Source organism: Berghia stephanieae, chromosome 3 (assembly GCF_034508935.2).
Source record: "Berghia stephanieae isolate SIO BIC M18660-M18661 chromosome 3, UCSD_Bste_1.3, whole genome shotgun sequence".
Taxonomy (NCBI): domain Eukaryota; kingdom Metazoa; phylum Mollusca; class Gastropoda; order Nudibranchia; family Aeolidiidae; genus Berghia; species Berghia stephanieae.
In genome coordinates this window covers 103,067,784-103,090,257 of record NC_088362.1, presented here as the reverse complement: position 1 = coordinate 103,090,257, position 22,474 = coordinate 103,067,784, and the positions used below count along the sequence as shown (strand labels likewise).

The 22,474-nt window shown below is 32.8% G+C and overlaps 1 protein-coding gene across 1 annotated transcript in view; it reads left to right on the top strand.

Annotated features, from left to right (window-relative positions):
• LOC144969409 (midasin-like) overlaps positions 1-22,474 on the top strand; it is a 173,158-nt gene that overhangs the window by 517 nt on the left and 150,167 nt on the right. Inside the window, exons 2-24 of the mRNA XM_078908521.1 lie at positions 2,482-2,699; positions 3,304-3,400; positions 3,907-4,031; positions 4,458-4,565; positions 5,194-5,383; positions 7,091-7,297; positions 7,495-7,730; positions 8,366-8,480; positions 9,026-9,201; positions 9,772-9,949; positions 10,288-10,400; positions 11,134-11,285; positions 12,348-12,408; positions 13,073-13,187; positions 14,418-14,502; positions 15,132-15,235; positions 16,601-16,737; positions 17,494-17,598; positions 18,008-18,193; positions 19,093-19,168; positions 19,933-20,204; positions 21,030-21,208; positions 21,636-21,727. Coding sequence (XP_078764647.1) covers positions 2,482-2,699; positions 3,304-3,400; positions 3,907-4,031; positions 4,458-4,565; positions 5,194-5,383; positions 7,091-7,297; positions 7,495-7,730; positions 8,366-8,480; positions 9,026-9,201; positions 9,772-9,949; positions 10,288-10,400; positions 11,134-11,285; positions 12,348-12,408; positions 13,073-13,187; positions 14,418-14,502; positions 15,132-15,235; positions 16,601-16,737; positions 17,494-17,598; positions 18,008-18,193; positions 19,093-19,168; positions 19,933-20,204; positions 21,030-21,208; positions 21,636-21,727 — 3,327 coding nt within the window. The remainder of the gene's footprint in view (positions 1-2,481; positions 2,700-3,303; positions 3,401-3,906; positions 4,032-4,457; positions 4,566-5,193; positions 5,384-7,090; positions 7,298-7,494; positions 7,731-8,365; positions 8,481-9,025; positions 9,202-9,771; positions 9,950-10,287; positions 10,401-11,133; positions 11,286-12,347; positions 12,409-13,072; positions 13,188-14,417; positions 14,503-15,131; positions 15,236-16,600; positions 16,738-17,493; positions 17,599-18,007; positions 18,194-19,092; positions 19,169-19,932; positions 20,205-21,029; positions 21,209-21,635; positions 21,728-22,474) is intronic.

Below are 22,474 nucleotides of genomic sequence, written 5' to 3'. Positions count from 1 at the left end.
GGTCGACTAGCCTCCAGTAGCTGATGGGTTACGGTCGATGCAAAAGTAAGACAGGGAATTCTCGACGAATCATCAAGTATCAATGATCAAGCTAGCGTTTTTTAGGCACATTGACATTATTGACAAAGACAGACATTATCAAAAAGTCGTGCTATTGCAAGCAGAAGTAAACTTAAATAACAAAGCCAAAGTTTCAAGACAGAAACACAGGTTGAAAGACAGGATAGCACAAACTCAATCTAGAAGTCAAATAGAAAGTTGGGAATAAAAGACAAGAGTGCCCAGGCACTGACAAAAGAAAACCAAAAAAAAAAGATGCATACACATTCATAATTCACACAGACACGCTCGCAAATAACCAAAAAAATATTGAGAACGGAAACCGTTTGGAGAAATAGAGATCAAGTTTATTTTCCTGAGCATTCGGAGAAATAGTCACTTCGTTCTGTAAAACATGGTCCCTCTGAGCATTCGCATGTTGCTGCTATTGGGAGGCCTTCCATAATCGAGCTAAGGGCCGGAACCCACTTAAATATTCCCTCAACTAACCCTAAGAAAAATTAAAACCTAGTACCTTTAACTCTAAAAAGATACTGAAAATTCAAATTTGTCCCAGCATTACAAGTTTGTGGTTTCTAGTCATCACTTCCCACGTCAGCAACTTGCATCCTTGATCAAAAGTATTCATGATGCTTTTGATCCGGGAAGAATTATTTTAGTAAATGGACCAAGATCTAATATTTTTTTATATTTGAAGGTAAGGAACAATAATCCAAAAGATTCTAATAATATATTCGTACTTATTAGTAAAAACACCATAAAAGAGTCTTGGCTACAAAAATCATTTCATAGAAATCAAATATCACCATTAAACGTTAAGAAAACATTGCGTACAACATTTTGGTCTCCTTGATAGAACAGATGCCAATCAGACATAAATCGAGGTGAAAAAGATTGACTTTTCTTATCTCTTTACCTCTCGCTCTGGTTGCTGGCTACCAACCTGATCCAGTCTATGAGTTTTACTCTGTGTTTGAATATTTTTGATCCATTGTTGTGTTTGTATATTACAGACCCGGTGTTTGTTGTTGTCAACTGATGTCAAATTTATGGTAAAAGTTACATTTTGTTGTAAAATTATCCGTCTTTCAGCCTTGCTCAAGAAAATAAGTCGTCTCCTGATTCATGTAGTACCAATTTTCAAAATGTTAGCTCTGAAAAAATTCAGAGGAAGATTTGATTTTGACAGTTTTTTGCCTCATTTTCTCTTTTGTTCACAAGTATTCATGAATACGAGAAGGTGTCTAACTTAAGAAGTATTCATCCATATAGCTGGCAACTAAAATCTCACGGGAAATCACAGCTATAGAGTAGGAAAATTTGACTATTCCTAACACCGGTTTGGAATAGGCAAATTTTACTAATCCCAACACCGGTTATGAATAAGCACAGCCTTAGTTTAGGATTCATTTTTAAGAGGCAAAAGGGGTGGGAGGTGACAATCAAAAGTTATTCAAGAGAAAAATTTCAAGAATAAATTAATGAGAGTGGTTGCAGGAAAAGTTGAGTGTTTTTAAAAATTTGGATTTGTTTAGGAAGGTGATTGAAGCCGGTTTCATGTATTGCTTTAATGTGCGTGAGTGTGAGGATAAAATTGATTATGAGAGTGAGAGTAGTGTTAAAATAATAGTGATGATAATAATAGTAATAATTTAATATAATAATATATAACAATAATAATAATAATAATAATAATAAAATATAATATAATAAATAATAATAATAGTAATGATAATTTTAAACAAAATAATGATGATAAGAAAATAATCATAATGATAATCATGATAATAAAAATGATAATAAAAATAATGTTTAATCATAATAATAAAAATGATAATAAAAATAATAAATAATCATAATCATCAATTCCTTGCCATTACTCAGACTGTCACATTCTGTCTTTCATGAGAGCAATTTCCACTCAATCCATCACTTTATTCACCCATTGCCAAAAGCCCTCACATAAGCCCTGTCCATCTTCATTTTCATCACTTCATAACATTTATTTGTAGTGTTGATGACCCATGTTCTTCATATCTCTAATAGGGGTTTGTTGATAGATATTATTTCCAGAATCATTTTCTCTACAATTTATATTACTATTTTGTTTGTTTTTTAAATTCAGGTTGGAAAATTTTAACTCAATTCATCAAATCAGCCAATTTAAAAGTTACATGTTTGATCCCACTGATAGTCGTTATCGGAGAATCTGTAAATTAATAATCATAAAATGTTCATCATAACCAATAAATGTCAATAGTCTTACACTAATTCTGAAAACATACTTTTATGAGAATGAGAGAAAACTTTCTTTTTTTCTTCTTTTTTTTTTTGTCATAGGTTAAAACAGTATTTTTTATTTTGTGGTAGCTGCCAGTTCTGAACCTAGTTTTTCCTTTCTTTCTCTCTTTTAAAAATTAGACATGGAACAAAATAAACAGAGAAGAACTCCTGGAGACTCTTTCACAGTTATTCATCAACAAGGAATGTGTTGTGGATATATGTATTCATATGTCACCTCTCATCTTAGAAATTGCAACACGAGCAATGAAACATGTTGCCAAAAATAGCAGGCATGTGTTAAAGAAATTTGCTGTTTCTTTGAGTCAAGGACTTCCGGTTTGCTCAGAGCTCAAGAGGTAAGTTTATCAAATGAAAATAAATTTCTAAGGATTAAAAAAAATTCATTTGTGTTTTTCCTTTTAGGCACTGATAAATGTTCTTAGATTGCCATTTTAAGAAGGATGCCAAACAAATAATTTTATAATGTTAGAAGAGAAATACGCTTCCATGTGGTCTACTGAGGGAAAAGAAAAATGAAGCGTTGTGAGGCACATTGAGAATTGTGAACCTGTGGAAATGTGCTTTGTAAATATTTTTATTTTATCTGTTCATTTTTCATCTTGAGAGATAGAGGGAGAGAGAGAAAAAGACATCATTTCAAACAGGATTTACATCAACTTTATTGTGTTTATCCAAAATCACAAGCTTTCTAACAATAATTAAGAGATCTATTATCTATGATCCATGTATCCTTGTAAAGCGCTTTGAGCATGCTTAGTGGATATTGCGCTAAATAAAAGCTCAATTTTTATTTAAAAAAAAAAAATTTTTTTTTGATACATTTTACCATTAAAAGTATTTTTTTTATATTTTTATTTTTGCTACTTTAAAGTTGTAGATCACTTATGTTGTGTTCCATTTTTATCGACATCTGATTTAATCTTTTTTTGCATGGAACAGATTCGCTGTTGACTTTATAAGAATTCACAAACCTTTGTCTTGTGATGAAAATCTTGAACACAAAGAACCATCTGCAAAAAAAGCAAAGAAGTCAAAGGTAAGAAATTTGAATTGTTATTTTTGATTAAGTAGAGAATACCATCCTTCATATTGACATCCACGTATAAATTCTAAATGTTTTGGTTTTTTAAAAATCTCATTGTATATATCACAACTAATCTTGATATGTTTGCAATTTTTAAATTTTTGTTTCTGATAATGTTGATTTCCTTATTAAAGCAATTAAGCTTTTTTTTTTGTCTGTTAACAAGATGAAGCAGGTTTTGAAAGTTTGAAAAAAAAAGATTTAAAATCATCTTAGTTTATAATTGTATTCGCGTTAATGTGATCATGTGTTTATGCGACCAAGAGCAGTGCGTGGATCGTCTCAAAATCAAACTGATTAGCTTGAAAAGTTGCAGCCTATTGCGTATTTGTCAAATGGAAAACCTGCAAAATTATCGGACAGTTTGCTTTACAAAGAAACGCCACATTGCAGAGTGATTTTTCCAATTGCAATGAAAGAAAAGATTTATTATTTCTATTATTTTTTTTCCTCTACAGATTTCTGACCTAGATTGGTGCTGGGCCGTGTACATATATGTAACACATTTACCACAAATTAGTGATCTTTTGGATTTGTCTAGCCTACCAGAACACCTCTCCAACTCAGATCCATTGATTAGATGGTGAAGTGATTTTTAAAGATGTTTATATTATTATAATAATAATTATGTTGATAATAGTCATAAAAATAATAATGGTGATGATGATAATAATAACAAAGATTATAATCTATGAATGATAATGATAAAGATTATAATATTAATTATGGTAATAACAATTAACAACGACATCACTTGTAAATGAATTCAACTTTCATCATCCTTAACTTTGATATGGAAAACAAAATTGGAGCCTGTCTAGATTTTGATAAATTTTCTCAAGATAGTTTTTAGAGCTTTCTGTTATTACAAAAAAAAATATATTATTAAGCTTTCACAACATTATTATTATCTCTCAATTTTTTACTTTTTTTTTTCTTTTATTGATTTGGTATATCTACATTTTTGTCTCAAAAATGTCTTTCTTTGTTTCAATGTTTTGATTTTCAGGTTAGCGGCATCCACTTTGAGTCAACATTTGAATATGACTGAGCAAGATAAGACAATATTTTTTAGAAAATATTTTACAGATTCTGAATGCAGACAGTTAACGATAAGGTAAAGCTTTTATGATGACATTTTCATTGACTAAGCATAAATCAATATCTGCCTCTTAGCATATTTTAATAACAGTTAAAATTTCAGACATGTCCTTGGCTTAACCCTCTCCTTACCACCCATAGGAAAATCATCACGTTCGTTACGATCCAACCAGCATGTTTATCATTCAGATTTCTTTTATAAATCACACAATTTAAAGAAAATGTTTTATTATAGCTATAAAAACGTGACACTGTGTTGTAGAGTTCATTTTGCTGATCAGTGTTATGCATAGAATGTATTTGTTGCTTTTCTGTTTGAGTAAGAAAAAAAACTATTTTTGTGTTGGGTGGGTGGGAAATTTTGGGGGAAATTCTGATAATGGCATGGCTGGTAAGGAAAGAGTTAAATCAATAGTGACATTTAGGTGTTACACTTCCACGTTTAGAGTGAGACATCGACAATCTTCTAATCTATTATTTGTTTTGTACATAAATATAAACCTTATGGAATTACTCTCATATGGTATTATAAATGAATACTATGAAACAGTGTTTATTTATTTTCTTTGCTGCAAAACTATCTTTGATGAGCTATCGGATGTGCTGTTATTGAAAACAAATTATTTATCCTTATTTTGTTTCAGAGTTGCAACAGAGATATCAAATTTGGAGAGGAGGGCAAAACAGTTCAGTCACATTCAAGTCCTCAATCCAGAGGGCAACACGCAGAGCCACAAACAAGAAAGTCTAACTTCTCATGATTTGAGTCCAGATGTTGTCAGCGTCATGGGGATCTTATTACCCAAGATTTCGGAGAATACAGAAACTGAAGCAGTAAGCTTTACAACCTTTTTTCATTTGAATTTCTTCTCCATATCTTTCTTCCTTTCTTAACCCTCTCCTTACCAACTATAGGAAAATCGTCACATTTGTTACGATGCAACCAACATTTTTCTCATTTAGATTTCTTTTGTACATCACAAAGTTAGAAGAATATTTTTGTTATAGTTATATAAGAACTATACAAAATTATGTATAGCATGTTCTAATTCCCTTTGCGGTTATGTGGTCTAGTGGTATGACACTCGCTTTCGGATCGGAAGTTCCTGGGTTCGAGCCTCGCTCAGCGCATAGTTTAGTCCTTGGAAAAGACTCTTTACTCACATTCTCTCACTGTACTCAGGAGTAAAATGAGTACCTGGCTGTTTACAGCATCATCTCTGTCCGAAAAAAATTGTAACATTGCCTAACAGGCACGTGTCCCGTCCTAACTGTTAAATGTTGCTGTTGGCCAGGGACCCCATGTAAAGCGCTTTGAGCACATTTAGTGGATATTGCGCTATATAAAAGCAAAATGTTTTTTAAATTTAAAAAAATAATTTTTTTTACAGTTTTAAAATTCAATTTTTTTGTTGTGTGATAACGATGTTTTGAGGAAAATCTGGATAATGGTCGGTTAGAAGGGAGTTATAATAAAATAGATAATACTCGACACTTAGTCATTCTTATTGAAAGAATATACGTTTTTACTTGAAGGTGTCTTATACTTAAGTATAAATGTGTGATCACAATTTACTACAGTAAATAGACTACAGTAACTTGGTGTATAAGTCTAGGGGGACGAAGAATTTGATGACTCACCGTTTGTGTTTCGCTCTCAGTTATTTATGAGTCAAAATTATGTGCTTAGACTAGGGTTCACAGACTCAGCCAAACAAACTTTTTGATAATGCAGATGGAAAATAGAGAATAGAACTAAGATGATTTTTGCCAAGTGACAAAATTGTCAAAACCCTCATCCCTGTTCATTGAGGAGCATCTGTTTTTAATTTGATATTTTTTAATCATATAGGCTTTAATTTGATGAAGATGGATAGAGGGAATCATTGTAATACTTAGAATTTTAAACATGTTATCAAGCTGTTAGATGATAATGGGCGGCTATGTGGTCTAGTGGTATGACACTCGCTTTCGGATGGAAGGTCCTGGGTTCGAGCCTCACTCGTGCACAGTTGAGTCCTTGGAAAAGGCTCTTTACTCACATTCTCTCACTGTACTCAGGTGTAAAATGAGTACCTGGTCGTTATTAGCGTTGTCTCTGTCCGAAAAAATATGTAATATCGCCTAACAGGCGTCATGTCCCGTCCTGAATGTTAAATGTTGCTGTTGGCTAGGGACCCCTTGTAAAGCGATTGAGCATGTTTAATTGATATTGTGATTTATAAATACTCAATTGATAATGGGCATATTGTGTGTTGGCAATAGCCTGTCTTGCATTATCTGGATCCTTTGTGATTATTTTCCACCATGTCTTTTGAAGGTGGAGAAAGATATCAAAAGAGACCTTAATTTTACTTGGGGTTACTACTGATTCCATTGATTGTATTGATTTATCAGAACCTCTTTTGGCTACAAACGAAATACATATTTTCATCACAATAGAATATAAGAAACATTTTATTTTTATTCATGATTCAATTATTTTGTTATGCTCTTTCTTCACTCTACTTACCTCTCTCCCATCTCCCCTACAATTATCAGACTGTTCAGCCTTTAGTAACGGTGATGTCAACCCAGCAAAATCTACGAAGCCTGTCTTTGGCGGTGTCCGCAGGTCAACCTGTTTTGCTTCAGGGACCTGTTGGATGCGGGAAGACGTCCTTGGTGGAGCACTTGGCTGCCCTCACTGGTCGGGTTGGGGCACCTCAATTCCTGAAGATACAGTTGGGAGATCAAACAGACAGCAAGGTAGGAGTTTTAAAACTGATGCATTATAATTATAATCTTTTGATTATGCTGCTTTATTTATTTATTATTATTTATATTTTCCTCTGTGCTTTGTCTGACATTGCATAGTTTCAAGATTTCAAAATGTTTTTTTTTTATCATGCACCAGTGCCTGTTTGCTAATTTTCACTTTTATATCATATATTATTTAATTCCAGGCTTTGCTGGGTACCTACTGTAGTACAGAAGTCCCAGGTGAATTTGTATGGAGGGCGGGTGTCCTGACGCAGGCTGTGACCAAAGGCAGCTGGGTTTTGTTGGAAGACATTGACACAGCTCCCATGGACATTTTATCACTACTCGTGGCTTTAGCAGAGACTGGTTCACTCACAATACCAGGACATGGAGACGAAGTACAGGCTGCTCCGGGATTTCAGCTCTTTACTAGTATAAGGTGACTTGCAGACCTAATGTTTCATTCATTTTCCTATGATTTATATACTTTTTAAAGGGTATTCAATACAGTCCGCTCGGATTTTAAAAATCTATTTTTTTCTTCTTGGTTTTATTCCTTGATAATTTAGTAATGTTTACACAGGTAAAATGACTAATCTGCGAATCATTAAATGTTGTTTTTTTTTTTTTGGTGGCATATTTCTATTTGATGTCATAACAAATATTCTGTAATGTTTCAATATTTTAATTATCAAGATTGATACTTGATTCATTTAAAGTACCATCAATCCTATTTCTTCACTATTCCTATTTATATACTACATCAGAAAAAGCATTTCATTATTATTATCATTCTCATTATCATCATCATCATCATCACACATTGATTCATATCCCGGATACATCTAAAAAAGAACTCTGAATGTATCTAATTTCGTTTATTTTTGAAAAGTTACCAAGTTTTTAATGAAAACTATATCCCTCCATATTTCTTCAAAATAACTTTATATATTTATTTTTATTTATATTTTTACGTTGAATTTTACAAAATGAGCTTTTGATCCAGGAGTATTTTTTCACTTCCATTGGAATATTAAAGTGAACCTTGAACTGTTTGTTATTTTCTTTACTCAGACTCCTTAGTTCTTCTGATGGAGTTTACAACCAAAAAAGGGGAAACACTGCCATTTTGGAAAAGTTATGTTGTGTTATCAATGTGGAGCCCCTATCAAGGGATGAATTGAAACAGGTAACTGCTATTCTGCCATAAAATGCATTCTTTTAGGTCAGAAAACTTTTTTTTTCATTTATTGATAGATTCAGATCTCTAATATGCCCAAAAAGATACTGTCAATTTAAAAAAAGATAAACAAACACATTTGTTTGGTGCCCGTTCATGTGAATACAAGAGAGTTGAGAAGTCTTATGTTTATGAAGTAAAAATTTACAGAGCAAAACTTTAACACACAGACATGTGTTTTTAAACATTTTTGTTCAGCCGCAATCTCGATTATGTCTTCTGTTTTTCCCCAATTTAGGTACTTTATTAGCCACTGAGTGTCATTAAATTAGTTGACACAAATTAATGGTACAAGTTTATTTTTGTGTTCAGCTCATCTCACCCAAGCTTCCTTAAAGCAATGAATATATTTTTTTTAAAAATTTGATCGAAATAATTCATCTTTTTTCTCACTTCAACGGTGTTTCTTAAACTGGTACAATTTTGAAAGCTAGTCATGCTAGTCTGGAAGATTCTGCATTTGGTTTGATGATCTTTTCATTATTTTTCTCCAGGTTATCAGTGTTCGTTTCCCTGCCCTGACACCAATATCAGACAAGCTTTTGAACATCTATTTCTCTCTGTCTGCAAGTTTTCATGAGCAAGGTGATGGTGATGGTGATTTTGGAGAGGAGGGGGTTGTGAAGCGTGCGGTCTTACCGTCTCTCGGAGGACGGTTGATATCGACCAGGTTGGTCATTTTTATTTCAATAAAAGTATTTTACAGAAAGCATTTTTTCCTGAAAAAAAGTTGCAAAAAATAAGACATCCATGGCATCTAGAGATGTGAAATGAATATATTTTCTAAGACGTGTTTACCTTGATTTATATAGTAATCAAGTCTGCATACTTGAACTTTTAAAAACTCTAAGTTTAAAGTTGTGCTTTAATCTAACAATCTCCCCTCAGAAAGATATAGATCATGCCTCTACAGACACAAATATTAGTCAGCTGGCACCAATATTTTTTTTTAATCAGAGGTGCTTAAGTAGTTTTGTGTTTAGGGAGGTCCTTGTAATCTAGGATACTATGGCATATGGAAACTGATTTTTGTAACAAGATACAGTGAGAGAATTGATTAGTAATGGAAGTGCATGATTGAACTGTACTGAATTTTAAAAATCATTTTTATAAATGTGCATCATATATTTATCACTTGAAATGATTATAAGTATTATATTATTTAATAATCCCCCCCCCCCTATAATGAGATCTGTGAGTTTTAATGTCATCATTTGTCTCAATTTTGATTTCACAATAGAGATTTGATGTCATGGTGTCGACGGTCTTGTGAAGACTTTGATTTGGATGGGCCATTGCAAGGATTGAAGGTGTTTCAAGAGGCCCTTGACTGTTTTGTGACCTGTCTATCCAGTTTGTCTAAACGCCAGACTCTAGCTGTGGCAATTGGTAACAGATTGAATGTACCTGAAGAAAGGGTGAGTAGTTTGATAATAAAAATTCAGTATCCTAGTCTTTTAAATATGACGATAACGATACCCTTTTCTTTTCTTTTTTTTATAGTGCAAATTTATTAATCAAATTTTTTCTTTTGAACATGAAAACAGAATGTTGCAGTGATGTTACATTTTAAACCCTTATATTTGCATTAAAATAGAAGTAAAGAAAAGCATTTGATATTAGAAAAGTTTTCGCTTTGAAAACCATAAGAATCAATCACTCTAAAGAGGTGATGAGGTCATTTTGTGTGATTTGTTGAAAATTTATAAAATTGTTAAGAAGATTATTTTAAATCATCTTCTATATCAATATTCAGGCAAAATTCTTCAATGCTGAGTACAAGCCTTCAATACAAGATCATCCCAACAGCTTAGAAGTTGGCAGGGGAAAACTCTTGAAGAAGAAACAGTCTTTTGGAAATAAGAACAGGTGTGTATTCTTTTCAAACGTCAATAAACATGTGGCAGTGCAGGACATGAGTCACAATTACTGTTCTTTTTTTTACTTTCAGAGATACACATTTTTTATTTATCTACAAAAATCCATAAATATTTTACAACTTTCCTGATGTCTCCATTCTAAGTAGAAGCAGAAAGAGCTATTATAATTTAGCATATCACAGAGTATTCAAATTGTGAAAATGAAGACCATAGTTATAATAAAAGTTGGAGCCAATAGATTGTACAGGATGAGATGTCACTGTCCACATAGAAGTTAACACGTGTTAAAACTGCTTTATTGAAAAACTAAATTTTGTATTGCTAAACTGTGACCTTTTTAAATATAGATCCATCCAAAAGTCAAATCCCATAAATTTTACTCAAATTATCAATTTATAAGTGTTGGAAATGGCTCAGTTGTGAGTTTATACACATTTCTGTGCATGTGATACTTAATGTATACTTTAAAGATTAATTTGAAAAATAAAAATGGAATTCAAAATTGGAATTTGATGGCCTTGGAATCTTGCTTTGCTCTCTGGAGTTAGATTCATAATACTTGGAATGCGATTAGATATATTAATGGTGCATTGAAAAATCTTTCCTCAAAAGATTTTTTAGCAAATAAAAAAAGATTTTTGATCCCACAGATTTTTATTGTTAGGCATTATTTCTTGATCTGTATTATTATTTATAAATTAATTAATTTTTTTTTGCTTTAGGAAAATGGCTCCTGTGTTCTCTTACACAAGATCGTCAGTAATGCTTTTAGAGAAAGTGTCTGTGTGTGTGAGACTTAACGAGCCAGTGTTACTGGTGGGAGAAACAGGCACTGGAAAGACCTCAACCATTCAATTCCTTGCCCACCACTTGGGTAAGTTTTTCTAATGAACGATATTCTATTCATGAACTCTGGTCCTCAGATTTATAAATACCCTTTCCTTTCCTTTTATTTTTAAACATGAAAACACCCACTTAAACATAAATTGACGGTGATGGATATAAACCATCCAAGTCCGAGATTAGTATCATATTATTATTTGTTTAAATTACACAATAGATGCCTTAGAACACCCTCTCATGTAATTTTGTGACACAGCATTTACTAAATGTCATTGAGAAAGTCACCACATACATGTATAAAATCTGCAGTGATGGGCCTTTTGCAGATAAATTGTTGAACTTGAAAATATGCATAAAAAAGTCATGAACAACATGGATTGAGCAACTTTTAAAGATTTTAATGCTTTTCAGGACTTTCACTGCATGCAGCTGTCATTGTTGATTTGTGATTACTTTGATTGGAGCAATATTATCTCGATTATTGATAAAAATGACCCTTGATAATTTAAATTGGAAGCAATTTAGTATCCTAATGGTGAAGCAAAATAGAAAAAAAAAGAAATTGGAAAAGCTTTGAAAAGAAACAATGCAAACAATGAAGAAAAGCAAATTTCTTTGTCAGCTGTTTGTTTTTGCTGATGAAGGACTTGTGCCCGAAATGCCCATTTATTGTATTCTTTCATTACAAAGCCTGTCATCCATATATAGTATTTTTACAAACTCAGGCTTTAGGTAGCCCACCTCTGATTCCTCTTCACAGAATCGCAATGGAATGTCACATTTTCTTGGCACATTTGCATAACTCATGTGAATTAGCTTTTTTGGTCTGTTACAGCAAAAGTTCATTGGTGCTCTGATTTTTTGGATATATATCTGCAAAAATGTGAAGTTAAAGATGTAATGCAACTAATCCATTAATCGTCGTTCAAATATAAATATTCTCTTATAGTGCTCTATTTAAAAGAACATTGAGCATAGTGAAATGTGTTTATGTTCTATATAAATGTCTATATTTGTTTTATTAATTGAATGATTAATTAATTTATTTATTAATTATTTATTTATTTATCTCTTTTTATCATGAATGTTAAAGGCCACAAACTTCATGTAATCAACTTAAACCAACAAAGTGACAGCACAGATTTGCTTGGAGGGTGAGTTTTTAAAAACTATATCTCAAATGGTATTGACTAGATTGAGTGTGCATGTGAGAATGAGGAGGCGAGAAGAGGTAGGGTTGATTGCTGCAGGCATCATCATTAACTGGACCAATCAGATATTGATCTGACTCTAAACAGTGGATGAAAAGATCCTTTCTGGTCTAAGCAAAACACAGTGGATATTCTATAATTATAAAATAGGATCTGCGGGTTGTTTGGCGCTCCGAATATAAATTAAGTTTGTTTAACTTGTAGTTAAATTTCATATAATATTTTTGGGGGTCAAATTTGGCAAGAATCAGATTTTACCCTCTAGAATTTTTTCCCCCCAAAAGTAACTCATATTTGATTGAAAAGATTGAGTTTTAAATAGAAATGGATATATGACTTAACTGAACTACAATACATCATATATTTGAAAGCTTTTTAAAGTGACAATTCAAGAAAATATAGGTTTGAGTCCTGCATTCATGTTATAGACTTTAAAAAATTGAACTTGATTTAAAAATAAAAAAATAATAATGATAATAGTATAAAGGTTTGTTCGTCGTTGCCATTGGTGGGTATGAATGGGGAGAAATAATCAGCCCTGTATTTTAAAAAATATTCCCCTTGATTAACTTTCAAATGACCATCTTGCTGATAATGTGTGTTACAGATTCAAGCCAGTTGACTTCAGAATTCTAGTATTGCCTCTGAGAGAAGAATTCGAGGGTCTATTTTGTAATACGTTCTCCAGGGGTCAGAATGAAAAATTCCTGACACACATTCAGGTATGTATGGTATGCTTGCCTGATTTGGTATGCCCATGCAGTTGGACTTTATCCATGTCTCTTTAACTGAACAGCAAAAAATTTGTTTATTTTCCTCAGGATTTCTTCTTCTTCCTCTCTTCATCCATTTTGATATCTTTGGCAACTCGTTAGGCGTGAATAAATAAATGAGCCTTTTTTATATAGCGCAATATCCACTAAATGTGCTCAAAGCGCTTTACAAGGGGTCCATGGCCAACAGCAACAATAACATGTAGGACAAGACATGACGCCTGTTAGGCGATATTATAATTTTTTCGGACAGAGACAACACTGTAAACGGCCAGGTGCTCATTTTACACCTGAGTATGGTGAGAGAATGTTAGTAAAGAGTCTTTTCCAAGGACTCAACTATGCTCCGAGCGAAGCTCGAACCCAGCACCTTCCAATCTGAAAGCGAGTATCATACCACAAGACCACATAGCCGCACATTGTACAAACGAGACTTATTTCCTTGCGGGTTGTTCTGGCTGACACATTATATGTATTCATCAAGATTCCTCTGGATATGATATTGGTCTATCACATAGTTCTTTCTGCAAGGTCGACATCAGAGCCAGCTTCCTAATCATTGCTAGATTGGTAGCAAGATTTGTCAATTGCATTATGGCATTCATTTATTGTTGTTAGAGAGTTATAGTTTCAATGTAATTAAATCTTGGTAAAGGCAAGGACGTGGTTCAAGGCGAAAAAACTCTCTCTCTCACGAGATTCTGTTTGGTTAGATCTTATGAACACTAGTCATGCACAATAATTTGATATTGAGGGAAAATAAATCTTTTAACTGGAAGCTTGAAATAAATGAATTTATCAAAGAGTGTTTCATTTTTATTCTATTAAATAAAACGTTATATCTTAAATATTTAAGATATTGTTTCATCAATATATTTAATAGAATTCTTTAAAAAATGTATTTAACCTTTTGAAATTACTTAAGGTTTTGACTTTTCATTTTGAAGCTTTTAAGAAGAATCCTTGAAGAGTATGAGATTTAACTTTAAAAAATGTACAAAACTTTTTTTTTTTTTAGCTTCTCCATTTTTATGATCATGGATTTCTATTTTACAATGGTTAAGAATCATAATTATGGGAAGAATAAAAAATTACTTATACAGCTGTAACCAAAAAAAAACGGCAGGAAAAACTCACAATGTGATAAATAATTGATGATATATTTTTTTTAAATTTCAGACTTTATTCAGTCAAAAGCGTTGGCATGATCTTCTGTCTCTCATGGAGGCTCCGATCCAAAAGGCTTTCAACAAATTTCCAGCTGGTGAGTGTGAGATTTATTTGTTGGTCTTTTTGACTATGCTGCTGACCCTGACAAAACCTTTTATTTATTTATTTTTTTCATTTTGGCACGAAAACGTTTACATCAAAAATTGATTGATTAAGGATGACTCCCAAACATTAAATGTGCATGTAATATTAATAATTTGTTCTGAACCCTGCTATCTTGCATAATAATACATTTTTCTTAAGACAGTTGCCATTGTGGGAAAGGCAAGAAGCAATATCTGAATTAACAAAAGCAAATAAAAGTCTATTGAAACAAAAGAATACAGCTAAAGACAACCCCCCCCTCTCTCTCTCTCTCTCTCTCTCTCTCTCTCTCTCTCTCTCTCTCTCTCTCTCTCTCTCTCTCTCTCTCTCTCTCTCTATCTCTCTCTTTCTCTCTCTCTCTCTCTCTCTCTCTCTCTCTCTCTCTCTCTCTCTTTCTTTCTTTCTTTCTTGGATGTCTGATAGAGATGCACAATTGCTTAACTTTAACTCTCACATTTTGAGACTCATACATTTTGTTCTATTTAGATATAGATACTATTTTTGAAAAAGTAGACATTATGTACATAATTGTAATTTTTTTCCTACTCCATTGAATGAATTAAAAAATTTTCTTTTCAGATTCACAAGAATTCTCCAAGTGGTCCAAAATTTCAAAAAGAATCCATGAACTTCGTCTCCAATTGAAGGAAGCGGAGAATGTGCTTGCTTTCTCATTTATTGAGGTAAATAAACATGATTTTCAGCAGTCAATTACAAAGGTTGCTCTTGAAGCACGCAAAGGCATTATTAGTCATTAATAAAATGATTTAGCAGCTATTGTGATTTTTAAAAAATAATGGACAACTATACCAATGCCAAAAGGAGGATCTGTGTATTTTAAAAAAATAATCAATAACACTTTTTATAAAGTTTTAGGAGATGTTTAATAAAATTTGCCTAATGAATAAACTTCAGAATTTAAATTGTATGTACTAGCACCAGTCTATGGACTATGAAAGAATAAAAACACAATTCAAACTGTCACATTCATGGGTCAAAGTTTGCCAGTGTACAACGGAAATGCCGGTGAATGAGAATTTCTTGGACTGTCTTGCCGGTTAATTGCTACTTTTGCTGGTGAGGGAGTTGATAGGTCATCCGTATTTGCCACCATTACCACAATAATATCATCATTTACTGTATCACCGACCACCACTTGACGACTACCACTACTACTACTACTACTACTACTACTACTACTATTACTACTACTACTACTACTACTACTACTACTACTACTATTACTACTACTACTACTACTACTACTACTACTACTACTACTACTACTACTACTACTACTACTACTGCTGCTGCTGCTGCTGTTGCTGCTGCTGCTGCTGTTGCTACTACTACTGATGCCGCTGATTGTTTCAGGTTTTTTGTGTATGGTATTCAACATTTTCAGGCGAAGTGACCGTTGCCAACCTTGACCCATGGTCACATTGATAGAAATGTGAAGATAGAATTGAAGAGTGGTTTTCCAAAAACTCCCTAACACCATTTTTCCCATTTTGAGATATTGAGGGTTACTTCCCCTAAAATTTCTCTTTCGGTTTGTTATTTTATCACATTTAAACTTCAAATTCACACAAATCTAGGTGCCAATTGATGCTCAAAATAAAATCCACATTTCATTTTGTCTCATAGGTGGAGAATCTCAAAAAGTAGAAAAATCGACTCAACGAGTTTTGGAAAACCAGCCTTCAATTGTTCAGTGCTGATGGTTTTCCTTGGATCCGCGGAAATCCGCGATTTTGGAGTCCAGAGGAGGAATTTCCTCCTTTTAAAAGTTACATTTTCTGGAAACAATATGCTAGCAATGAGAGAGTTAATGTGTGGTGGAACACACAGGTGCAGTTTTCCACTCTCCAGAAGTTAGCTAGAGTATTAATGATAGTCTATCATCTCAATTGCTCCAAAAGTGGGGTTTAGTGAAGTAAAAATGGGGCTTAAAGGCAATCGTTCAGCATTTTCCTCCTTTTTCACTTTTTGTCACCATCAGCACTGATTGTTAATTAATACATTTATCCGTTGCTTGCCATTATCAGGGTACCCTTGTTAGGGCATTGAGAAATGGTGACTGGGTTCTATTGGATGAGATCAACCTTGCTGCAGCTGAAACTCTGGACTGTCTCAGTGGATTGTTGGAGAGCAGCTCTGGTTCTGTTGTCCTCACTGAAAGAGGGTAGGTTTTTTCCTCTTTTTCTTCTTTCTTCAAAATAATTTGCTTTATTATTCATGTTCTCCAAGCGCATATTTTAAAGGTTTTTTTTTGCCCTGCGGAAATAATACGTAGGTAAGTTGTATTTTATGAATAACAGGCACATACTGAATTGTATATTGTCTTTCAGAGAAGTAGAGCAGAGGGATGAGCATCCAAATAATTATTATTTCTAACCAACTGTATTTAAAAATAGATTAATATTTGTTTAGTAAGGTTCCTATGCATTATGCACTGCGACTGATGTCTTTGGTATTTCACTTTGATGAAACAGACCGTTTTGGCAAATTTCTCCATGGAAAAGAATTATGAAAAATTTATTTATATTTTTTTTTTTAATTAAAAAAACAAAATTATTATTATTATTTTTTAAATTCTTTATTTATTTATTTATTTATTTTTTAATTTAAATTATTTCCTTCTTCATGATAATTGAATTAGCTGACATTGAAGTAGTTCACATATAATATATATATATATATATATATATATATATATATATATATATATATATATATATTTATGAGTGTTGGTGGGTACTCTTAGGTACGAAAGTGCTCGATAATGATGGTTAGAGCTGATATAAAATATTATATGGCCGAGACGTTCGTTTCTGTGTGTTTATTCCACATCCTCAGTCAGCGACTGTATATATATAGTGTTGCTCTCTAGAAATTGGAATTTAAATCCTACGTCCCAAAATGCTTCTTTCCCATTCAGTGATTCCAAGCCAATCAAAAGACACTCCAATTTTCGCCTGTTTGCCTGTATGAATCCTGCTACGGATGTTGGAAAGAAAGATCTACCAGTTGGTATTAGAAACAGGTCAGTTCATTTTGCTTGTTTCAGTTATTCCCTATCTTTTAATTTCCTTAGAACTGAGTGAAATGTGTTTTATAAAACAAGTAATCTCAAAAGGTGGAGATTTTGATTATCTATCGTTCAAAATATTATAACGAATCTCGTGTGTCGAAATATTTTGAAATCATCATCATTATCATAGTCAATATTATTATTATTATTATTATTATTATTATTATTATTATTATTATTATTATTATTATTATTATTATTATTATTATTATTATTATTATTATTATTATTTTTAATTATAAAAACGTTTAAATTATTATTATTATTATTATTATTATTATTATTATTATTATTATTATTTTTATTATTATTATTATTATTATTATTATCATTATCATTATTTCTATCTATATCATCACAGATTCATCGAGTTTTTTGTTGAGGAGTTGGAATGTAAGAGAGACCTGTCTACACTTGTAAGAGATTATTTGCCTGGCCTGTCCCTCAGTTCTAAGCAGGTATCTGGCATCGTCCAGTTCTACCTGTCCATCAAGAATGATCCCTCGGACAAACTGAAGGATGGCACTGGACATAAACCGCATTTCAGGTCTGAAGGATGCCATTTGATATTATGAGGAATTGTTGAGTTGTCACTTATAGATAGTATGCGCTTGGCTAAGAAGTTCCCAACATTGTCATCCGGAAGTATAATGGACCAACACACAAAACTGTGTGTAACCATGAACGTTTATAGTCTGGTTAATACAGTTTAGTGAGAACTACTCATAAATGCGGATGACAAAAAACAATAACAAATACCTGAGTGATGTCAACTTTGAACTATTTATATACAATTTTTCTTTGATATTCATATAAAAAAATACTTGAGCTTTTATCAAGTCCAATACCCTTAAAACGTTCTCAAAGTGCTTTGCAAGGGGTCCCAAGCCAACAGCATGACTTAACATGCTGACGTGTTGATGAGACATGACACCAATTAGGTACCTTTATAATGTGTTTGACAGACAATGTGATCACCGTCCCGGTACTCATTTTACACCTCAGTATGGTGAGAGAATGTGGATAAAGAACCTTTTCCAAGGACTCAACTTGAGTGTTATACCATAAGACCATAAAGCTACACAGAAAGAAAAATGAAAAGGATTCAAGTTAAATTTTTTCTATAAATGGCTTCAGATTTTATTGTTATCTTTCATGATTTCTAGAGACTAATTTAGATTAAAATGTGTTGTCAGTTTTACTAGCTAGTTATTGAGAATGGTGGAAAAGTTCTAATGTTTAAAAAGAAACAGCCGATTTTTTAAAATTAAAAAATGTTCAGTATTTTTATGACAACAATCTGGTATTATTCATTTCCGTATTGAGGAAGGACTTTTTTCCTCTGCACTTTAATTACAATAAAAGAAAGCTTGCAGTGAATAAGTAAATAACAGTCTATAAAACAATCATCATATATGTTACCAATTCTTGTTCCTTTTTTCTCAGCTTGAGAACGTTATGCAGATCCTTGCGCTACTCAGGCAAAAACCCGTGCGGTAGTGTGCCAAGATCTTTATTTGAAGTAAGTAGTAATGCCTCTTTTCTTTTTCTTTCTTTTTATTTTTAATTTTAATTTTTGTTTCATTTTCAATGCTCTAAGTAATCAAGAAAACTCCCAAATCAACATACTAACTTTTTCATGTTAATTTTATGTGAATGGTGATGTGTGAATTTGAAAACATTTTTTCACACATCAAGTCTTCCACTTATAAACCTAATGCTGACTTTAACGTTTATTACACAAGTCATCGCTTTGAAAAATTCAAAAAATTCTTAGACCAATTGTGATGAAAAGGAGGCAGGTCAAAGGACCGCATAGCTGCCAATCCTACCGGAAATTGTGGGAGACTCCCGCAATTGTAGTTCGTCTCCCGCCCATCACACGATCTTCCGCATTATCCTGCATGAGTCAAGGCCCAGGCCTAGACCCCATGTTAGCCTACCATGCCGGTCTTTTCGGTTCTTTTGGTAACGGTCCTCCATTTTGTAAATGGAAGTGAGTTTAAGTCATTTGGTATTGTGGTAGATTTATAATCGGAAAGGCTGATACCGAATCCGTTCTTTTTAGTGAAGTTAAATAGCTCTACATGGCTGATATCGATTGTAATTAAATTATTCAGATTAACAGATTTATACATTTATGTATCTCCCTGATTTTCTGACCAAAACTCCCTCTTAATAAGCTTGGTGGGTTGGCAGCTATGGGACCTTTGATTAAATGTTTTATATGAATTTTTTTTCTCCTTCTATTTCGTTCATTCTTTTAAAAATTTTTTTTTTTTAAAGGGTTTCTGCCTGAGCTTCTTGACCCAATTAGATAGGTCATCTCATCCTGCTGTAGAGAAACTCATATGCAAGCACATCCTGACTGGATCCTCAGTGAAGTCCATCCTAGGCCAGAAGATACCACCCCCCGAGGGGGATGTCCACAAGTATGTTCATGTTGCTGACTATTGGATATCTAAGGGTCAGTTGGAGCCGAGTGTTCCTGCTCACTACATCATAACCCCGTCAGTCAAAATGAATCTTAAGGATTTGTGCCGAGTGGTAGCTGCAGGGTGAGTTGAACTTCATTTTCTCCAAAGCGAGACAATACATCATAATATATAAAATGAATATCTTTTTCTCAATGAATTAATGTCACTAATGATCAAATTTTCTCTAACATTAAAAAAAAAGTGATGGCAGTAATTGTAAAGCCACTATGTTGTTCAAAGTTTATCAATAGTGACAATTTTTTTTTATTTTCAACAACTATTGAATTGTAATAATGATGTTTACTATTAAGAAGTCAAAAAGATAGCTCTGCCTTTACAGAGCCGAATCTGAAAATTAATTTTTTAAAAACAACAAACAAACAAAAAATGTGTTGTTTTTTTTTTGTTTTTTGTGTGTATGTCTCACGTGTGCAAATAAGCTAATAAGGATATTCATCCTCAAAATTACATAAATCACCTTTGTAGAATGGTTGTCCCCTCATTTTAAAATTTAGACTTAACATTTGATAGCATTAGTTGTAAAATTTCCAAATGACTTTTCTTTGTAATAGTTATCATAGTATTCTACTGATCAGTAGAGAGTGTGTGTGAGAGAGAGAGAGAAAGAGAAAATAAGTAGGAGTGAAATATCTGTTCAATGTTATAGTTATCATATAACGTTATAACAAGTGTAACTAAATGACAAATTGCCATATTTATGGACAATAAAGATCTATTATTATTATTATTATTATTGTTATTATTATTATTATTATTATTATTATTATTATTATTATTATTATTATTATTATTACTATCAAATCCAAAATCTGTGGATCACTTTACTTCCACGACCTCTTGTCTTTACTGCATTGACCTTAAACTGTATCATTCTAACTCCACCAGCAATCATCCAGTCTTGTTACAAGGAGAGACATCCGTTGGTAAAACCAGTCTGATAACATACCTAGCCCAGTTGACAGGCAACATATGCGTCCGTGTCAATAACCATGAGCACACAGATCTACAAGAGTATATTGGCTGTTATGCTGCAGATGAACAAGGGAAATTAGCTTTCAGAGAAGGTTATACAAGTTTTTATTAAATGATATCTTTTAATCAAGCAATTTTATATATGATATTTTAAATATTATTGCAAAGATTAGTTACAAAATTTCAGACCAACCCTCCAACCCCTAGCCCTCTATCGTTCCGTGCCTTGATAACTGATGATTACAGAGGTCTGTAAATTATTATTTTGTACAAAAGACATCGATTCATTACCATAATAGGGGCTTATTGTAAATGCGTGGATTCAGCATCACCATTATTCATTCCTCCAACGCACTCTTTAGTTTTTAAAAATGTTTTCTAGTCCTCAGCTCTTTTCATTACATCAACAAAACAATGGGAAAAGGTCATTTGCATCTTACTATCAAAATCTTTATCTTGGGGTTACTTCATTCATGTGCTCAACATAATGTAATTTTATCCTTGTTTATTCTTATCTAGGTGTTTTGGTGGAAGCCATGAGGAAAGGACACTGGATCATTCTGGATGAATTGAACCTGGCACCCTCTGATGTTTTGGAGGCTTTAAACAGGGTCAGTTGTAGTTGTAGTCATTGTGCAGAGAATGACCAGAAATGAAATACAGTCAGTGACAGGAAAATAGAGAGAGAAAATAAGGGGAGAACAAATGTCAGAAATGACGTTAAGGTCAGCTTAATTGGAGCACTGAACTTTACCAAGCTAAGACACAGAAGAGGCCATGAAGACCTGTGTAAACCATTAACCCCTAGTCAATTTTTTTATTGCCTTTTTAGATAGTATGCGCTTGGCTTAGGAGTTCACAACATTGCCATCCAGAAGTATAACGGACCAACACACAAAACTTTGTGTAACCATGATCGTTTATAGTCAGGTTAATACATTTTAGTGAGAATTACTTATAAACGCGGATGGCAAAAAACAATAACAAAGGCCTGAGATACGTCAACTTTGAACTATCTATATAATGAATTAGTGCTTGTATTGAAGAGAACAGCATTTGACTTATTTTATATGTTGTAACAACTGAAAAAAACCCCCAAAAAAACAGATCACCAATTAACAGGAAAATGTAATGCCTCATGAGCTTTTTAAACAAATATTTTACTGTAGTATGTTGGGTCTAATAAGAAGTGGTGTTGAATGTGCTGAGGATCCCAGCAATTTTTATGTTGGATTTACTTGATGCACTTTTTCGGATTTTATTGTGATAATTGTTATAACACTGTAACTACTAAACTAGTTTCAGGAAATTTTTAATAATCCGGCTTTTGATTTTCTAGAATCTTTAAAAGTGAATTC